Source organism: Triplophysa dalaica, chromosome 14, assembly GCF_015846415.1.
Source record: "Triplophysa dalaica isolate WHDGS20190420 chromosome 14, ASM1584641v1, whole genome shotgun sequence".
Classification (NCBI taxonomy): Eukaryota; Metazoa; Chordata; class Actinopteri; order Cypriniformes; family Nemacheilidae; genus Triplophysa; species Triplophysa dalaica.
In genome coordinates this window covers 13,230,829-13,252,127 of record NC_079555.1, presented here as the reverse complement: position 1 = coordinate 13,252,127, position 21,299 = coordinate 13,230,829, and the positions used below count along the sequence as shown (strand labels likewise).

Genomic DNA, 21,299 nt, shown 5'->3' with positions numbered 1-21,299 from the left:
AAAATCAAATGGCTACAATTTTCCATCTGGATTCTGACTACATTACAGCATGGAGATAACACTCATAAAGACTCCTAATGATGTTCAGCTCAAAACTGATTCAGGAAGAATATCAATGCTGATATTGATCACTGCTGACCACTATAAACTTGTTGTATTCAGTTTTCATTTTTAAGTAAGTCCACAACACTATTAAGAAACAGTCATACGTATTACAATTATTGCATAGAGTTCAGTAAAATTCACTGTCTGGGTACGATGTCACCCCACAGAAATGATTAAATTCATTCAGTATCCCTAATCTCTGCAAACCCAATTACGTGAAATGCGATCGACACGTCTACTTAATTTCCTTTGATCTAAACGATGTTTTTTTTTTTGTCAGAACATAAGCTAATGTCCCTGGATGGTATACTGGCACATACCTCCTATTAAAAGTACAGAGCCAACTTTTCACACGAGAGACGGATTTGACAATTCTTTACTTTGTAATTAAGACGTGCGAGTAGCTGTTAAAAATAGCTAGACGGGTCGGAGTCAGCGTGTCAATCTCCCTCCTACGTGTCTGGCAAAGCGAAATATTATGTTTGATTTCCTAGTCTTAGCATCAAGCCACTTGTCTTTAACTTTTCCTTTCTCACATAGATCTTTTCAGCGCGCGCATCCCCATACGTTTGCACCTCACTGTGGCTTTTTAATGATTCAAAGCGCTGGTGATTAGCAGTAATCAGGCTTAGTACGGTAGGGCAGAAAAGTCCACAAGGCCACTTTAATGACTTGACACTCAAATGAATTCGTCATGGCAACCATTGACCTAGTGCATATTATGGAACCAGAATGTCAAGACTTCAGGAACTTCTGGACGTTGTTCACGGAATAAAGATAATGACGCCTTATTAAAATGGCCATCACTGCTTGAAAACACGTGTCAGAGTTTGGCTTGAATGCCGTTTAGGGGTGAATTAAGAATGCCTTGAAATTAAAGTCTTGAATTAGAATTTTGATTAAGAAATTCTGAATTAAAATAGAATCATATTTAATGCATGCAATTGCTATAGTAGCGACGCTTAAAACATTTCATTTTCGTTACGAACAATTAATTTTATATTAAAAATGATTTAAAACGACAATTATTAAAAACAGTATTTAATAGGATATGTCATATCCTATTATATGATATTAAATATAATAAATGATTAAATTAACACATCATTTCCCAGGAACAAAGCTGCACAATTAAACATAAAAACTTAAACAATTTGCCAAGACACTTGTGAATTTATCTGTTCTCAATTTTGTTGATGTTGCTTGACCATTTCAATGTCTTTAAATTGCACGGCAGTTCATTTCCAATCTCCCGTCATTCCAATTCAACAGCCAATTAAACCCTTATATTAAATTCACAGTCCGATTCATGAATTACAAGTACGCTAACTCTTAAATTCTAAAGCTTGTCCATTCCTGGCCGCAAGGAAATCCAAGGCGTATAATTGTGAATATACAGAAACCTCCAGCTAATAGCATTCAAGTGACAACAGGATACAAATTTGGGGAAAGAAGTTTGAGAGCTTAAACAGGCTTACCTGCGGTCTCCAACTTTAGCTCTTCAGAGGTGTTGCTGCTGAAACAAGAAGGGAACAAAATAGTTTTTAAAGAAAAAGAAGAGGTAAACAACTCAAGGCTAGTAAAAAACAGTGTTGCAGTATTGAGTTCAGCCAGGCTAGTAACAACCAGCTCAAGCTCATACTCCCTGGAGTGCAAACTGCAGTCTATACAGCCAACATCATTACAACCTGCCCAACACTCCTGCTTTTTCCCCTTTTTGTGGGGGGATGCCAAGGTATGTGACATTTAACCGTAAGCAAGCGACACAAAGACATGCAAACAAAATAGCGAATGGGCATACAAAGCTAGTCTAATGGGAGAGTCAGATGAATAGAAGTATCCTGGGGTGGTCGGTTCTGTTGCCAGGGGTTGCAATACCCGGCCAGACAGAGAGAGCATGAATAGCATCAACAATTATATAATGGTGACGTCAGTGGAGGAAGAAAGTGAAAACGAGAGAGATAATCAATACTAAATGCAAATCTGACAATATTCCCTTTTAAGGATGTTTGGGATGCACATATAACCTATTGTCACTTGTTACGAAAACATTGATTCTTTTAAAACAACCAAAATTGTGAACCAGACAAACAAACTAATGATACTTAATATGTCGGGTAGTACAAATTGCATAAAGTTTAAATATGAAAATTAACCACATGGGCTGTGCAATGAATTAAGAGAGATGATGTATGTTCAGTTCAATTTGTTGATATAACTATGTAGTTATTAGAAAACAACACAACCGCAGAATCCAGAACTGCATTTTTGCAATGTTTGCCCATAAGGGAGCTTAAATTACTAATGTTTTGAGGCTCACATGGGGGTAAACAGAATTTATCAGATACAGACATGTAATTTAAAAGGGCAATCACGTAACTGTGTTTTGGCATTAATTCTTATGAAGTCTGTATAGACATAATACATTAAGGTATTCAGGTATTCTTGATAAATTACAATGCATTCATGCCAGTTTTTTAGTCCAGGTTCTCTTGACAATTTCCATCAGACTGAAAGGGGAAGAATTAGTACCACTTTCAAACCAATTTACATTATAATATGAATAATGAGAATTATATGAGAAAATAGTATGAAAAAATGTGAAAGCTTCTTTGTTGTATGAAAAAATTAACAGCAATATCTATGAAAAACAATGACAATCTTGTGAAAACTTTAACTGGCATTTAGTACAATTCACTTTCGCTATATTTCTTTTTAGAGCTATTTCTATCTACATACACCGCAGTTCCCCTTACATGGAATTCTCCATGTTTTTTCAACAGTAGCCCTAAACGGACAAACTGCTCTACAGAGTGCATTTCATTAATACATTATCTTCTTCAGCAAAAAATGTGACGATACCACCGTATAGCTTCGAAAGGGAGGGATGGAGTGAGCCGTTGGTTGCAATTCGCAACCTCACCCCTAGATGCCACTAAATTCCATACACTAGACTATTAAAGAATCAACTCAACTCCTCTTCAAGTCAAGCTCTTCAAGTCAAGACCAACATGATAAGATTCAGATAATCCTTATACGCTGCTGTGATAAAACCAGTTATCTTCAGGTAAAGCCTTGAGCGAGGCTAAGAAACCAGTAAGACCTTGCAGACTATATCAATGACTAGAGAAAAGAGGCTTTAATCATGCTTTGCTTCAGGCATGGGAAAGCTTTCCTCTAGGCGAAACTACAAGAGTTAACTCACTGAATATGGAAGATGGGGATCTATATCAATTTGCAGGAAGAAGGTGACAGATGGACCATGAGAAAGTTTGATGGCAGAAAACTGCATACACTTAACTTCTATGAAATGTCTGGTCTCAACCATCTCTCTCTCTTTGGCTCCATGTGTTTAATGTCTAAGCTTGGCATAAAATAAATTAAAAAGTAGAAGAACATCCATATGTACCACAATAAACAATATGATGTCATGATTCCGCTATCATGTCATGTTTATTCTTATTCTTGCAGCGGAGTCATGACTAAGTCTAGGGTTTTGTGTGAGAAGGACATGGCATGGCTTAGATATTGGCTGTCATGCTCCTTCTCGTGTCTCGTCTATGGCCCCGCCCCTCTCGTCTCCTCGTTAGCTTCCCTTGAGTGTTTCATTACCCACACCTGCCTATTGTTAATTATCCTTTGTTCGTCTCCCTATTTAATGCCCTTGTATTCTCTGTCCTGTGCTCGTTTGTTCTTATACATACTTGTAACTTTGCTTGTCTGAACTGCTGTACCCAGGATTTATCCTTATGTTGTGTCCCAGCGTTTCTGCCCCAGCACTCTGTTCCTGAGAGTTTTTGTTACAGTTTGATACCCTACGTGAGTTTTTTGTTCCTGTTTGGCTGTCTTTGTTTATCCCCTGTATTTTACCCCATTGTGGGTTTTTGTTTTGTGTTTTATAAATTTATTTTGTTACCCCGTACCGCTGCCTGCATTTGGGTTCTTCTCTATCACCACACGTTTCGTGACATATGATGTCAAAATAGCAGAAAAGATTATTCAATTTACTGGCCACTTTGTTCCACATGATGAAATTGAATGGTGACTTGGGCTGCCAAGCTCCAAAACAAAAAAGAAAAGTCAAAAACATCACTGTTATTGTACTTTTTTGTCGCTTCAAAGCTTGCCAGCCCATTTTCTCTAAGTATACTATGAAATAGCATTTCAAAAATATCCACCTTTTGTTTTTCACAAAAAGGAAGAAAGTCCTACTAGTTTGAAAATGCATTTTTGGTGGAACTGTCCCTTTAAAAGCAGCCGTCAGGCTGAATGTACAAGGATTCTCACACTGTCAACATTTTGTGTCATGTCATGTGATAACACATCACGTGTGAAATATTCATGAGACCCCTATTACCAGTGACACACTGTGACCCATTCTCTCCATCTCTGTCTGTCTCTTCTGCCTTCCTTCTTTCTACCTCTTTGCCCCCAGCCATTTTCTCTCTTTCTTTCCCTCCCTGACCCTCTTCACCTGCCTGCTTATTAAAATCTCATAGTATTAACTCTGCTGCTCATGGCCAGGCTGAATAATTCAATCAGACTAAAGGAGTCAAATGAATCTTTAATGACATTAAAGCCACAGGGGGAACAGAACCTGGACTCTGCCAGCGTTTACTTTGGCCTTCACCTAAGGGGGGATTGGGGGGGGGGTTCTGCTTTGACAATCGCGGCAATTTAGACAGAAACATTCATGAATGTCACAGGGATTCATATTTAGAGTCACATATCACACGGAGGAATACGCATTAAACAAAATTCCTACAGATGGATTTATGTAGACAGAGATCAAATCTATTTAGTACCAAATTATTTAGAGTTCTTTTATTAAGACATTCAGATTTATTGTCACCCAGTTGCATGAAATATCATAATTGCTGTAATGCCATTGAGGGCCATTACTAGACTGAACCATGCCATTTTACAGTCGAGCCAGAGCCCAAAATAGTAAAAACATGAATAGAACAGATATATCTATGTAAAAAAATGTACATCGCTGGAAAATCTTTGTCCCGAAAATACCACTGGTCTGAAGGTTTTTGTGAGACTTAAAGTACTGATGATGTTTCTTAAATCTGGTCACACTTAAACTTTCTATTACTGTTGACTTGACACCATCACATGTATCATGTGAACCAGGGCTCTAGAGTGCGACTAATTTGGTCGCACATGCGACCTTATTTTTCAATGGTGCGACTTAAAATTATCAGAGGTCGCACCGGTGCGACCAGCCGTTCGAGGGGGGAAAAAGTCTCCGCAACCCTGAAAGTCTCCTGTGTTTCAACAACAGACACACATTAGACCCATATCGTGGTCAAACCAATCAATGATAGTGAAGGGCGGACCCCCTCTGATTGGCTGTGGTCCAGATATTCCTGCACGTGAGTGTACCAGAGGTCGCGACGTCGCGTTAACTCAAAATTCTCTGACATTGACGGATTTTTCACCCGTGACGGAAAAATCTGATATCCGCCCGTCATTTTGGCGGATTACAATGAAGGCAATTTGTAAATCCCCATTTCCCTTCAGCGTGATATGCTCGAAAAGCGACCTGCGTGTTTTCACCTGTTATTGTTACTGACTAGACATATCCACCGCTCCGCTCCTCACGCGAGCCGGAACTCGATCGCAAAACAAACGAGATGATCAAAAGTCCAGACATGCACATGATAAACAACGTAAAACTTGCTTCACTGCTTATTATTTGTTGTCCGTGATGTTTGTTAGTTCCCTTGTGTAGTGATAATGGCAGAGCTCGCGTTCTTTAAATGTGTGCTGCACCATTTTCCTTACTTTCGTTTTATTCAAACGGTTTTGTAGAGTATTTTTATAGACTTCAACACTAGGATTTTTCTAAATAAATTGTTATTAGAGTAAGTCTCTCACCACTGGAAAGTGACTTTTACTTGTGATACTGGACTGTTGTGCTTTTAATTTCATCACTGAAATTTACACAAGATTTACTCCAAATTCCGTTCCTAAAAATCACAGCGATTCAGTCGACATCAGCCATAACTTTTGTTACAAACACAAGATACGAGCAAAATAAAAAGTGATTTGGAAAGGGCTTGAATATGGTATCAAAAACTGTATCGGCTTTATTGGGCATTCGGTTGTATTACAATACAACAAGTTCCGAGACGCCAAAAAAAAAGTTCTGAGAAGCCAGTACAGCGTGATGACGTCACGAACATACAAATTAGCACCTAACGCCACCTTGAACCATAGTGATGGGTAATAACAGATTATGACGGATTTTTTACGACCATGTCAGTCAAAATGACGGACAAAAAAAACTGTAGCGCAACCTCTGGTGTGTACGTTTGAAAATGCGTGTGCTGCAGTGAGACAGAGAGGTGAGGAGACTGATGCTGTTAGTTAAACAGAGTGGATGTAGCAGGGGATGATGAGAGAAGATGAAAAGAACAATTCACAACTTTTTCGTAAATAATGTTATTTTAAGGCCTGATCCGTCCAAAAATCACAAGCAATGCTCTGACACTGAGCCTTCAAGCCCTTGACCATTTATCTTGAAATCTTTTAAGTTAAATTTCTCTTCACTGAAGGACAAACACTTTTTCAGTAAGTTACCTTTCTTGTAGATTTGTGCTTCAAATAAAGAACTTAATGTTGAACAGTTTGTAAGATAAACATTTACAAGTAAATTTTGCCCATATGGACATTAAACAAAAGTGAATTGGTCAAAGCAGGTAAATGTTAAATGCGATGCGGTCTAAAATTTGGGTGCACATTACTTTTGTGCTAGTGCACCCAAGAAAAAAAGTAAGGCGCACCAGTGCAACCAGTGCAAAAAGTTAGTCTAGAGCCCTGTGAACTCATGATTCATATCCCGTGTTATGAGTGACTGACCTGAATTGGCTTCTTCTAACTCTTTGGCTTCCTCAAGTTCTTTGGCTTCTTCCTCTGTAAAGAGAGAATAGAGATAATAGAAGAATAAAATTTACAGTATCCAATTAATTGTGAGATGACACGTGTCATTTTATGTGCTTCAAAATGCAGATAAACACTCTTACTGTGAAATCAGACATGCATAAACACAGACAGACAGATCAAACAGAAAACAAACAAATGATGGTTATATATTGTTTTGTATATTCCTTAAAGGGGTCATATGACAGTTCAAATTAATATTATCGTTTGATTTAGATGTAATGGAATGTGTATACACAATTTAAGGTTAAAAAACGCTGTATTCTCCACATACTGTGCATGTTTGTTTCTCTTCTTTGCGTCGCCGTCGTTAAATTTTTGCAATTTTACATGTCTTAAACATGCATGAGGGACTTATGACACACCAGACACAGATAAGCACGTTTTCGCGCCATATGACCCCTTTAAGTTATTTAGAAAAACAGCCGTTTAGCTGGTTTAGTTGGTTGCTGGCAAAATAACAGCAAACCAGACCAGCGACTATGCTAAGATAAGCTAAAACCAGTTTTCAGGTTTATTGTTTATTCAATTATTTATTTACCACATAAAAAAAGTAAAATGTGAGAGCCATTATATACAGATATATTGCAACAAATATACCCTTGCGACTTATGACTGGTTTTGTGGTCCATGGTCATATTTATACAGAGACAAATCCCTAAATAAAAATGTACATGCACATATTTAGTCTTCCTATTAATATCTGGGACTGGTTAATCCGTTCACCGTTCGTAAACTAGTCTAGACATAAAATGCGCCTTAAATCCTGCATAGAATTTATACCTGTTGCACCACCAAGGTGTAGCACGTACGTCTGAGACTAAATCTTACGCCTAGTCAGAGGTAGAAAACGTAGGTGTAGACGTTTATGCGTGGTGATAAAAAATAATACATCATAAAATTTAGATAATGTTGCGTCTAATACAGACACAATTAAAGTGTTTTTTACGCTCTTTATTGACAAGTGAACATACACCGCATGAGCGAGATAAGGGAGCAGTAGTGGAAGAAATGGAAGAAAACAGGAACAATCAGATATTTGAGATGTCAAAAAACTAAGCGGAGTAGCAGGAAATGTAAGTCATCCATCAAATACCTGAGACAGCGATGGATTATTTCAAATTAATTCACAAGAACTAATGAAAAATAATTTCATAATGTTCAGAAATCTAAAGAAAAGTTTGGAAGAGGTATTTTAGAATTTATTTGTAGTGTTTTCGGTTTCAGATAATTTACAGGAAGGTTTCATTTTAGCAGCACTGAATTTCTACTATTTAACAAAACGAATTATTATCGCAGTTACACATGAAACAGACGGGAATGGAGCACTGCTTTTTCTGTGAATTTCTTTTCTTTTATCTTATTATTTTTCTCTTTAACATTTTCACCTTTCACTCAGAATGTCACTCTCAATGCGGTAGAATGTGGGTCTTAACTGAGCATAGCTGCGCCTGGCATACCTGGTCGTAGTTCTAGATGTTGCAACAGGTGTAAATATTTAAGTCCGACGTTTAGCCCAACTTTTTTTACATCCAGCTGTTGCAACCGGCTCATGGTCTTTTTAATCGAGACTACTTGTAAAAACCTCATGAAACTCTTATTTTTTATAGATATTTGGGTCACATATTATACTAAGTATATACTGTAGTATAGTTACACAGAAATCCTTTGGGATTATTTACATTGATGACGTGGACATATTCTGTTTGTGTTCTTTTTGACAATGAATAAAAACAGAGTAAAGTATCAGAAGATATAAGTAAGAGAAAATGGTGAGATGAAGTAAGCGGGAGATGAGGAAATAAGTTTAAGGCACAGGCAAGAGTGAATCAGACACCTTGAGAGGAAATAAAAAAACAAAGGCACATTGTTCATTTCTTTCTCTGGTGGCTCTCCACGCCGGTATCTGAGCTAACAGGCCAATCTCAGAAGCTGTTCATTTTAGTCAGGATCCCCCTCAACCTCTCCACACACATTATGACAGCCAAGAAAAATGAGTTTCTCGCTTCTAGACTCTGACTGACCCTCTCAGCCTTGCGCTGTGAAGTCTGAGGCGAGGAGTGTCCAGACCAATCTCCTCCACTGTACCCACAGTGAAAGCCGAGCAGACAGCATCAATTAGGCCGGCACCTCTTGGCCCACCCCTTCTCCACAAGAGCTTGAATATTATGCTCCATTTTAAGCCTCCGGTCCACGTAGGAAGTTTAGAGTTTTTTTGACTCAAGTCTGTTTGATGTCACAGTTTGGGTTGCTGACTGGAACCAATTGAATTAAAAGCATGTGCTGTGGAAATCATTGCTGGAGATCAACGCACATTATATAGCAGATTGCTTTTTTAAATGAGTATCTATAGTTACAGCATATACTGAACAAATGCAATTAAAACCTTCGCTATTCCAATGTAATAAAGGAAGAAATATAATAATATTAAATTGATCCATTATTATAATTGTCATTTAGCTTAAAAGGGTGAGAAATAATTTTAATTTCTTTTATTTTTATAATTTTAACATTAAGATGTGAGGTGGCGGAGACTAAAACAAAAAATAAAAATAATAAAAGTCTCAAAATAAGTTCCAATATGTACACAAGTTGTAAGGGTAAGAAAGAATTTTAACTTGAATAAGCTTTAAATTTAAATTTTGATTAGAATTTTAATCTTTTAATTTTTATTTTTATTTATTAATTTTTTAATTTCTTTAATTTTAGTGTTAATATTATTTAAAATTTATTTAAAATGTATTTAAATTTAAATATTAAAATATTGTAATGATTAAATTTAAATTGTTTAAATTGTTCTTACTTGTAAGGGTAAGAAAGTATTTTATTTTAATAATAAAATAAAAGTCCCACAATGTACACAACTTAATAAAAAAATATATTACATAATATAAATTAATTGTCACAGGATTTAAAAAAAACTCAACAAATGTTGGCAAATACAAGAACAGCGGAAAAGTGAAGTATCTGACTCACTCAACAACTCAATTACGTTCAATGAATCTTATCCCAGTATTCCTGCACGGGTTACTGGAGAAAGAATAGGTTATTTTGTCTTGACTATCCGTCCTGATACTCTGGGCAATGTTTGTGGGTTCTTTCCACTCCATTCCACTGTTTGGTGTGGATATACAGCTAGATATTTACTCTTTCCTTCACTCTTCCCCTCTCTCACTCATTCTGTGACTTTCACGGCGGAATACGGGGTTGCAGATGTATTTTAAAGCCCAGGGGTTTCGTGCAACGCTGGAATGACCTTTATTTAAATGTCTCCTATACTACACACAGAACTCATTACAGTTGTTGTGGTGGTACCTTCTCGTGCCCAGAAAAGAGACGTCCGTCCGTTCCATCCATCTCTTTATCTAGCTTTTTCCTTAGCTCTCTGTCACTATTTCTGCTTCCGCACATCATTCTCATTTTTTTCCCGTCGTTCTGCAATCCCTGGTTACACGACCAACTCATTATCTAGCCGGTGCTAATGAACTTCCCACAGCAGTGGAGGAAAGACAGGGCTTCAGCAAAAACACGACTGTTCCAAACGCTGTCTAGCTTTTAGCATTCTGCTCAGACTGCCTGCCACGGCAGAGCTTTGGGGTTTTCCGCGTGAATTATTGCTCGGCACGCTGCTCTCACGAGAAGGACCGGGCCCGAGTCATGCCTTAACAGCAGTGATATTCATTGAACTTTATCAGAATGCCTGAACGGATCTGGCTATTAGCTTTGGTTGTGATGCAACACTAACAAATATCAAAATGCTTCAAATTAACAGACAGGCGATTATCGAGGCGCAAAGATTGATGCATTTGCTTAGAAAGAGTTCAAAGATGCAAAGGGGTGTCCAATGCAGCAAGGAAGCAATCGTGGTAAATGACAGGAAACCAACCCAATTATAATATTTTAATTTTAATTATTAAATAATGAAAATAATAATCTTATTAAAATTATTAAAATTATTAAAATTATTAAAATTATTAAAATTATTAAAATTATTAAAATTATTAAAATTATAAAATTATTATTAGTTGAAAGTGTATTAATTGTTCTTTCTTACCTTTACAACTAGGAACAATTTAAGCAATTCAAACAATTGTAATAATTTGTAACCTTTTTAACCTTTTTAACCTTTTCAACTTTTTGAAAGATTAAAAAGATTAAATCCAAAACACTATAGTGTCAAGGAATTGTATTACATTTTACCACAGTAAATGATAAACTATACTACAAGTTTGGTTCATTTGGGATATAACACAATGTGCGACATTTTCTCCATAGAGCAATATTGTTTTAAATCTAAAAAACTAAAACGGCTACATTTTTAAGTCACTGAATTTAACCGATTCATTCAAAGCAGATGATTTATTCAAGAACGAACCACATGTCTGTATGATTGACTCATTGAAATGTTGACTCGTCCAAATGATTCAAGACACTGATTAAAATATATAATAGGGTGTCATCGCCAGTATTTTGAAGCTTTTGCATTGCAATGTTACAGTAGCATCGATACACCATGCAACCCTAAACTACAGTATATTATGAACTTTAATATGGCATAATATTAGTTTTGAGACATTTCTCAAAATACCTCTTTTGTGTTCCACACATTTCAAAGAGACAAGATTTGATTAGATTACATTCAACTTTATTGTCATTACACATATACAAGTACAGTGTAACGAAATGTAGTTTAGGTCTAACAAGTTATTTTTGCGTAAACTGTTGCTTTAAAATTTTATCAAAATATGAACAAAAATATGGACATTGGGTGCTTGTGCACCCTGCTTCCTGAAAGCATATTACCACAGAATATCTGATTGGAGCTTGCGGTTTTGCACACAAAAATAGAAAAGCACTTCTATTTTTGTGAGCAATATGGTCTGCTAGGCAAGCCTAGACATCCATGACAACTCCAGACATCCATGTCCAGCTCATAAACAGAAGGACAACTAGACTAACAAAGTATAGTCCTCAACGGTCATTATCTAATATCTTCATGAGAGACCTAAGAAAACGGCTTAAGAAGTGATTTAGTACAAGACATTATTCTTAAGTACATACTTGCTGGGAAGTGCCCTTACCCGCTCTCATCTCCTCGCAGCTCTCTTTGATCTTCCTCCGGCAGACAGCAGCCAGTGCGATGAGCAGACCCAGCAAACACACGGCCAGGCCGACCGTTACCCACAGTGCCACAGGTGGGAACACCAGGTTCTGGCCTATAGACAGACAGGATGAAAGAGAGAGAGATAGAGAGAGAGAGAGAGAGAGAGAGAGAGGGAAAGGGGGAGAAACAAAGACAGCAGTATTGTGTTAGAATTATGGCATCTCTGCTTTCATTATTGCAGCAGACCAACAACCATCATCATCATCATTACCTTCATTAGCATACACAGTAGCACCATTACCAAATGTACTGCACAACAAACTCTTCATCACAATCTCATTTTGTTTTAATAACAGTGCTCGGTTATTCTATATTCTGAATGACTCTGGTGATAGACTGGTAGGGTTGGGAAACGAGAACAGGTTATTACACAGGACAGATTCCTTTCTTTAAAAGTACCTGAAACGAATCTGTAAGCCTACATATATTTAAAAAACCCTACAAAGTTTAGGGGCATTTTTATTCATATTTGTTTTCAGATTTAAGGATAATAGTGAATAGAAATAACACAAATGAAAATATGGGAATTGAGGTATGTGTAATTTAGCATCTTTGAAGTAGTTACAATTTGTCTAAAACACGCAAAAATGTACTCTTGCCATTTTATCAAACAGCTTCTTGAGGTATGAATGTAAGTTTGAGATGCTTTCTTAAATTATTGAAGGTTGCAATTGCTGAGAAAGAGTTCAAAGATGCAAAGGGGTGTCTAATGCAGCAAGGAAGCAGTCGTAGAAAATGACAGGAATCCAAAGTGTCCATTTAAACTGGTTAGGAAACAAGTTTTGCACTGTCAGACTTTTTTCAGTACAGGAAGAAAGTCTCGTCCACTTTGCATCTATTTCAAACTAAGGAAAGAGGAAAGAAGCTGACTGACAAGTAAGGAAGACAGCTACTTTGTTCTATTTTCTATGTGCTAATTAGTGGTAAGTTATCTAATATTAGAGTATTGATACCACAATAATGGACCAGAATATGTAAAAATTGTTCAAAAGAGAGTACATGAACGAATTGTGAGAATTGATTGTAGAGCACTGGATTGCTAATCAGACATATGGGGCATTTTCCTGGTGGGGGGAACACGAATAGAGCCATAACGCAGCCGGCTCAATCGCGAAAAAAATTAAAATAATTTAAAATAAAATTTGAAATTAAAATTCTTAAATTAAAAATGTTTAAATTGTTCTTAATTTAATCAATTTTAAATGTAATAATTTTAACCTTTTAATTTTAATTCATTAGTAAATAATGTAAATAATAAGATAAAAATTCTTAAAGTTCTTAAAATTCTTAAAATTCTTAAATTAAAATGGTTTAAATTATTCTTAGTTGAAAGTGTATTTATTGTTTTTCTTACCCGTACAACTAAGAACTACGGAGCCCTTTTATGGACATGGTGGTGGAAAAAAAAATGAAAGGGAAGAGAAAAATCTTTTCAAAAGCTTTTGCGTTATCTCGCAAAAGCGAGAAAATTAATGTGTAATCTGAATTTAGTGAGTCTACAGTGTGTAACATTCAAGTTAATAATGACAATTTTTTTAATAACACTGTAGTAGAGTAGGCGGGGCGAGACCGTGGTTCGAGTCCGGTGAGTAATTGTGAATTAGCGCCAGCTGTGCGCACACCGGGCTCGAATTACGTAGGAGATGGGAGCATATATAAGGAACGAGCGACCGGACCGTCGAAGAGAGAGAACCGGGCCCGAACTTATGTTATGTTTGTATTTATATTTATGTTCATGTTTTGTTCGCCGGCGGTCGTCCGTGAGGGGCCGCCGGCTGTTATATTACTTTATTAAATGTTTAAATGTTTGCCGGTTCCCGACTCCTTCCTTCCCTTTTATGGAGATTTGTTACAAACACTTTTCGGATTAACAGTCACTTTGTGGACGGTCTCTTTGGACTACTCCATGTCGCCTACTCATATAGAGATACAATTATATTCTCGATTTGAGGAAGACTAGGTTGTTGATCCTTGTCTAAGGAATAATGTGTTGTTTGTGTTATAACAATGTTTAGCTCACAAGTTATTGGTCCGAGAATCTAGTATGAACCACTCCATTGTTAACTCTTTCACCGCCATTGACGAGTTATCTCGTCATTAAAAAAATGGGTTCCCACCAAAGACGAGTTATTACGGCAATCAGTGTTTCTTCTGTTTTACAACAGGTAAAACAGCTATTACACACCTTTGGGAAAAAGTACAGAACCTAGAACATAAATATTTTAGCGGTTTTTAATGATTGTTCTGAGTGTAATCTGGGCGGAATCTTTGACAAAAAAACGTTAATTATCTCAGCTGTTTAATTAAAATGATGCGTTTTTGAAGAAACCTACCCACATCTACGGAGCGATAAAAAACGAACAAATGAAGATAGAAGAATACACTTTCTTTTGTTTGAAAGCTTGTATCTGTTCATACATATACAAATAGTATATCAGATTTTTCACTAAGCGGTTATCATGCCTGAAATAGTTTATGATAGCATAAATTAATCTTGATTTATAAGTACATTCATTTTTTATTAATTGTAACTCATTAATTGTAAATTTTATTGATTTATTTAATTATATTTAGTTTAATTTTGTTTCCTCTAATTGGCAAATAATATTTTTATTTTATAATATCATTAAGGACCCAGCATTGTTTCTTAGTGGAATTAAAATCTGAACCAGAATCATTAAATTCCTCATGATTCCCATCCCTATGTTGACATAAAAGGGTACTTAAATTATTTTAAGGGGACGGTGAAGGCTGCATCCCAGCCGGGGGTCCAAAACTGCAGCCTGATTCCGTCCTTCCGACTAAGTCCCGTTGGAATTCCCTCTCAGTATGGTGCATCATAAAACCATCCGCAATCCCGACCCTCGCTGTGATTCTTTTCCTTTACAGGCTCCCACGTGACTATCTAAACACTGTGTTATGCTGTCATGACAGTATTTAATTTAATTTTTTTACCAAGTTCACTGGTGGACTGCTATCTTTTCGGCTTTTAAACTGGATAACTGTCCATCAGATTGCATAGAGCAAACACAGCACCCCCGAGACAACTGCGAGTCAGTGTGAAAGCCAGGGTCTGGGTGGCCGAGAAAAGTAAACCGGTCAGTGATACAGAGAGAGATATTACATCCCCCAAATTTCCCAGAGGTATTAACGTGAAGGAGATTGTGGGGGAGCAAAACAGAGTGAAAAACAGGGAAGCAAACGGAACTAAGACGCCAACCAGAGCAGACGAACTATGGCAGCACCCAGATAATTGAAAAACAAAGTCTATAAAAACAAGCTTGCGTTTGGTGGGAAAATGACAAATCACCTGGAGCGTTCGAGCTGGGCCCTAAAGGACGGAACGATAACATTGAGCCAAAAAGAGGTCGAGATGCATCAGTGTTCATTTTGTGCACCAGAGATATTTGGGATGTGTGTGTATGTGAACAAAACAGAAGTAAAATGTTCATTTACAGGGGAAATAACCGATTTGGCTGGCAGCATTGTGTCTCCTAATTAGCTGGTTTTCGGCAGCAGGGTTCAGTATCTGCCACGGTGAGCCAGTACACAACAGATGCTTTTAGGCCCATGTGTACAGGTCTGCAGTGATTCCAACTGAAACCGTCTCACAGTATTACCCTGCGTTCGGCGAGCCACGAGCAGATGAAACCACGACTAATTTCAGTTTTGCGAAAGCCTCACAGATCCCTCTCCGCACTTTCAAGCTGACAAATTTTGTAAATAATAACCGAGCCTTCAGAAAAGTCTCTTTTCATTCTGTCTTCCCTGTCAACCCGCACGCGGGCCTATCTGACATTAAAAACGGCACGTAACTTTGCTGTTCGATCGACGGCTCTTGAACTTTCAGGTGGGTGACTGCAAAAATAATGAGCATTTGCAAAATTTCTTACTGTCCTTGGAGCCAGAAAAAAGCCAGTGTGCGCATTCTCCTCAGCGCAAGCAACTTGAAGGCCGGTAATTGTGTATGCTTAAAAATCAATATGACAGCTAGTATTATATTAATGTCTTTGAGTGCTATACATGTAAGTATGGATACAAACATACCATGTTCCAAAAAGTCAATAACATAACAAAGCAGGGAAAAGAAATCTGGGGTTTATTTCCCTCGGTAAATCATAGACAGGTATAGAGATGATATGTGCCGGACAGCATAGCCAAGAGAGGATTTATCGATGCATCAAGCAAAAAGATACGAGGCTGCAAGTGCCTAGTACAGAACACGCATCAGGCATGTTGTAATTTGTAGAAGTGAGACCAAAGACGCTCGGCTGCTAAAGAGCAGGTGTTTGAATACTGAATAAGAGTGCTGGACTTACGCAACTCTCCATTCTCCATCGCCAATATGTTTAAAACGTCTTGTAAAGGTTAATAAGACAGGCGCTTAAATGCATTTCTATTTATTTCTCTATTTTGGGTTTGTATGGACATGGTCTGCATGGTGAATATGGCGTGGTCATCTTCAGTCTTGCCTTGGGTGCTGTGCTCATTAAGGAAGGTCAGAGAAAGTTTAAGTCGTACAAAATCACTTCGCACACGGATGCTTCTAAAATTCATGCACTGTAGTGAAATTTAACTCTGTCCCTCATGAACATGCTATTAAAAAGAGTTAAAATATCTTTGTTCTTAGCAACAATAAGGAACCAAATTGGATAATCTGACCACTGTCTATGGTCTCTCACGGTGGCTGTGTAGTCACTATTGTTGTATTGTGCATACAGGAGAGAATAGACTTGGAATGTAACGATTCACTGGGAGCCGGTTGAAAATCCATTATATCATGTGATGATCAGGGGCGTGTTTACCATTTTGGTGTCCCTGAGCAAAGTTTAGACCTGAGCCCCCCCACACATTGGCAAACATTTTTGTTTGAATTGCACAGCAGTATTGAGTACACGCAATTAATGAGACATATATACATACAAAACGTTGAACCACATAACAGCACAAAATTCTCTACAGTTTGTTGAAAGAATAAAGTGTCCCCAGAATAATACAGAATGTTGTTAGCTATAGTATAAGAAAGTAAATGTGCAAGATTGTTCTTTTAATGCTTTTTGTATAGCATTGTTTCTTAAAATTAGTATAGATTTCTTTTCTTTTGCTTTCTGACGTTTTTAAGAACCGCTTTGATACGTGCGCTTCATTGCGTTTATCTGAGTGTCTAAATCAAGCCTCAAATGATTTTACCGCTTGTAGTCACTAGAGGCCCCGACGTTTGCAGGTTAACACTGGTGATGATTCAAGCCGGTTGAGATGTTACTTGAATCGAGATACATGTTTTGAACAGCGGGGGCACTGTGTTAACTGCAAACGTGAATATGCTAATATTTCTTAATCGTAAAACAATCCTAGAAAAGCAGAGACAAAGTTTGTTTATTTTAAAGAGACTTTGTATTAGGCTATACACGTTTAATTTGATTTGGAATTTGTTTTAAAATTGCAGTTTAGTTTTGTCATTTGACATAAAATATATATTTATTTAACAAAGAAATGTGCAGCATTTCACAAATAATAAAAGGGCAGTTGGTTATTTCCAATTTGTCTCAACACATTTTGTTAAAATAAATTGTGAACGAATCGTGTCGTGAGATCAGTATCGTGAATCGCATCACATCGTGAGCTGAGTGAATAGTTACATCCCTATAAAAGACCGATAAGGTTAGCTACATGTTACCATTATGATATCCAACTGTGAATATTAAAGAAACTGGAGTGCTTTTCACGTGGGAAGTGTGAACGGTTGTTAAAGGTGTTGGACTATCTACAAAAACATCTAGACAGAGTGAAATGGAACAGAAAGCAGGGTTGTGTTCTCGAGATGCATTTGTAAAGTTAAAAACTAATTAAATTGATTAAGAGGATTAAAGGGATAGTACTCGACAAATAAAAATTCGATCATCATTTACTCACCCTTTACAAACCTGTATGACTTAGTTTTTTTCTACAGAACACAAAAGAAGATCATTCATCAAGAATGCTGGTTACCGAACAACGGCGGCACCCGTTGAGTTGCATTGGTTTTGTGTCCACACAATAGAAATGAATCAGTACTGCAATTGTTCGGTTACCAACATTATTTTAAATAATCTGTATACATGCAGTAGGGTAAAACAAATAGTGATGTAGGACGAACGCTGGAACGTGTCGTGTATAAGGCCGTACTTATGACCTTCTGATTCGGTTACTGTTCTGTTTATGTAAACAACCGCCCACATAGGCATTCATTTAGTGTTATTATTCGTTTACCAAAAAAATGATTGCAGTTTTTCTATTGGCTCCGCAAATTCCTATCTAATCCAAATAATTGAATTCTCTCCGTCGCTCTTCCTCTCTCTCTCTTTGGATCTGCGACTGGGTGAAGGTGTGCTGATGAAGATAAATGTTATGAAAGTCTACCATTCCAGCGCTGTTGTCCCATAAGGCCTGTAGGCTCATCTTTCTCTCTTACTATTGTTTGATGATGTGATTTTGTTTCCCTCTGTTATAGATATATCCCAAATGTCTCTCATCACCCATCATCTTCCTCACCTTCTTCTGCGAGTCCTTATTCATCTCTTTCTCTCACGCTCTCTTTTTTAGTTGCCAAAGACATACAAGGACATACATCTTGGCTCTCGACGCTAACAGTTTCAATTGCCTAAATTCTGTGGGCAGGTGAATGCATGTATTTTAAATCTTGTACATTGTGAACAACATGTTCCAGGAGATATAGGTGTATCGTGAGATTAATTTGGTACTTTCCATAAATAGACAACACAGAGTACATAGCATTTAACCTTAAAGTTTTTGACACATGGTCGGGAAAAGGAGGTGCTTAACCTTAAAAGGATATTTTACCCAAAGAGAAAAATGATCATTTATTGACCCTCTCGTCATACAAAACCTGTATATGACTCTTTTTTTCTGTGAAAAAAAAATAAGATATTTTGAGAAATGTCTCAGTGATTTTGTGTCCATATGATGGAAGTGAGTAGGAGCCAATATTTTTAGGTTACCAACGTTCTTCAAAATATCTTCTATCGTGTTCTGCAGATAAAAATAATGGCACCATAGTCATGAAAATAACGAATTATCACACATCGCTTAATTTCAACTACCGATATCTCCCATGGCAACCTGGGGAGATCCAAGCTCCGCCCCTCACAGGTCAGGCCTAACATACCAGCTCCACTTCAGCAAGATTTCTGCTGTTGCACTCCTTTCATCTCCTGGAATAAAGAGTTCAAACACCTCCCCGGCCTAACCTCTCTCTCCTCTCCTGATACCTCTGATCAAAGCTATCGCTATTTCCTTTTACCTGTGACAGAGAGTCGCCTCATCACAATAGAGAGGCCATGCGGAGAAGAAAGGACTGAGGAGAAGCGTGTCCAGATGAGCCTCTGGGCTGCTGATGCTCAGAAAGAACCAGGGACTCAGTTGAGGGGCACTTTCCCTCAGGCTGAGCACAGACCTGGTCTTATGGGGCAAATACAAATGGTGCCAGCAAAAAGACTGCCCAACTTAGACAGCATGGGGTGAGAGGGAAGCACATTTGGACCATGACAGAACATGCATTTAGAGAAATTAAGGTAAGGTTGTTCAAAAGAACACTTCACTGGGGGAAAATGAAGTAGAATGGCACATCTTTTGCTTTCTGTACCAGCAAAATTGGACATCTTTGCTCTTAATTCAACTATTTCAGATACATGTTGCTTTAGTGTGTTAGGATCATAAACTGAAGCTCAGCTTTGAGAAGAATTTAAGGAAAGACTACACAATATTACCACAAGAGATGATCAACAAATATTAAAAACATATAAACTTTTAGTTACTGTTTGGCTTATGTTGTAAGCTCATACATCTTGCGTGTTATTTACCCATATGACTTTAGACTGTTTACACAACAGTGTTTCCACCTGAAAACCAAATGCTTTGCATATGTTTCAGCCATACACGTCTACAGTGTTTTGGGGGACTGAAACGCAAACTTTTGAAAAATTTTATTTTTTAAGGCACCGATATCGTCTTTGTGTAGCTGCGAGACACAACTTTCCGAAAAGATGACGTCATGAACATGCTTTATTTATATAGCACTTTTTACAATTTTCATTGTAGCAAAGCAGCTGTACATTAAACGTATTGACTATAAGCAAAACATTAAAGTTAAACAAAACAAATTTGAACACACACAGAAAACAGACACGCACACAGGTTCATTCAAACCTGCATACAAAACACGTACTCACAACTCCACACGAACACAAAATAAGCACACAGACACGCACACACATACACACAGTGGTTATCACAGAGAAGCACACATTTAAGACAAAGGAGTGAGAAACACAGGTCCAATTTTACTATTGACTATAAATTCCTATATGTAATAATAAATAAATTAAGCATATTAATAAATTCAAAACTTTCAATTCTAAAGCTGATGTCAGCCGTCCTCCGGTCAGGCAAACAGTACAAAACAGTATGCAAACGGTGGCGAGGAACCCAAAACTCCAATGGTGAAAAGTGCTTGCACAAGGAGGCTAAATAAAAGTCATGAGCATATACCCAAAACAATATGGTGGCCTTTATGGTGGAAAAAGTGGATTTACTGCACCACTAATACCAGTGGAGGCACATTATTTACATTCGCCATTATTTACATTACCCGGGCTATTAAATAGCACTTTTAGCTTATACCTGTCACTACGGGTTTCTTTACCTAGAAACATCACCATCAACTGGCCTGGCATGCATAATACAGAGTTTTTGATAGTTTCCAGCAAATGCAAATTCAAACCATTTTCATTTCATGGTATAGCATCAGTGATGTAGTCCTAACAAAAAAGATGGTGTACTACATTAAACAACATTACCACTATGCCAGTACTAATGACCACAATACAATAGTTTTACAAAGCATCATATTACATACACAAGATTACATAAAAACATATGCAAGATTTTACTTGGTACGGAAAACAGATGTTACTTTGTCTAAATAAAGCGAGTATTAAAAGTTGTCAGATATTAAAGATTTCTGATGCGTCCCAATATCATAAAGAGATAAAGCGCTGCAAGAGAACCTGTAAATTCAGTG

General features: G+C 37.3%; 1 protein-coding gene across 2 annotated transcripts in view; it reads right to left on the bottom strand.

Annotated features, from left to right (window-relative positions):
* The window catches only part of cd276 (CD276 molecule), a 78,110-nt gene that overhangs the window by 19,578 nt on the left and 37,233 nt on the right, over positions 1–21,299 (bottom strand). The window contains exons 5-7 of one of the 2 annotated variants that reach the window (XM_056766987.1): positions 12,138–12,272; positions 6,976–7,029; positions 1,584–1,618 (exon numbers count right to left, since the gene is read on the bottom strand). In XM_056766987.1, the coding sequence (XP_056622965.1) occupies positions 1,599–1,618; positions 6,976–7,029; positions 12,138–12,272 (209 nt within the window). In that variant the 3' untranslated portion in view covers positions 1,584–1,598. Of the gene's footprint in view, positions 1–1,583; positions 1,622–6,975; positions 7,030–12,137; positions 12,273–21,299 lie in introns of both variants that reach the window. The other variant, XM_056766986.1, reaches the window with a different exon arrangement.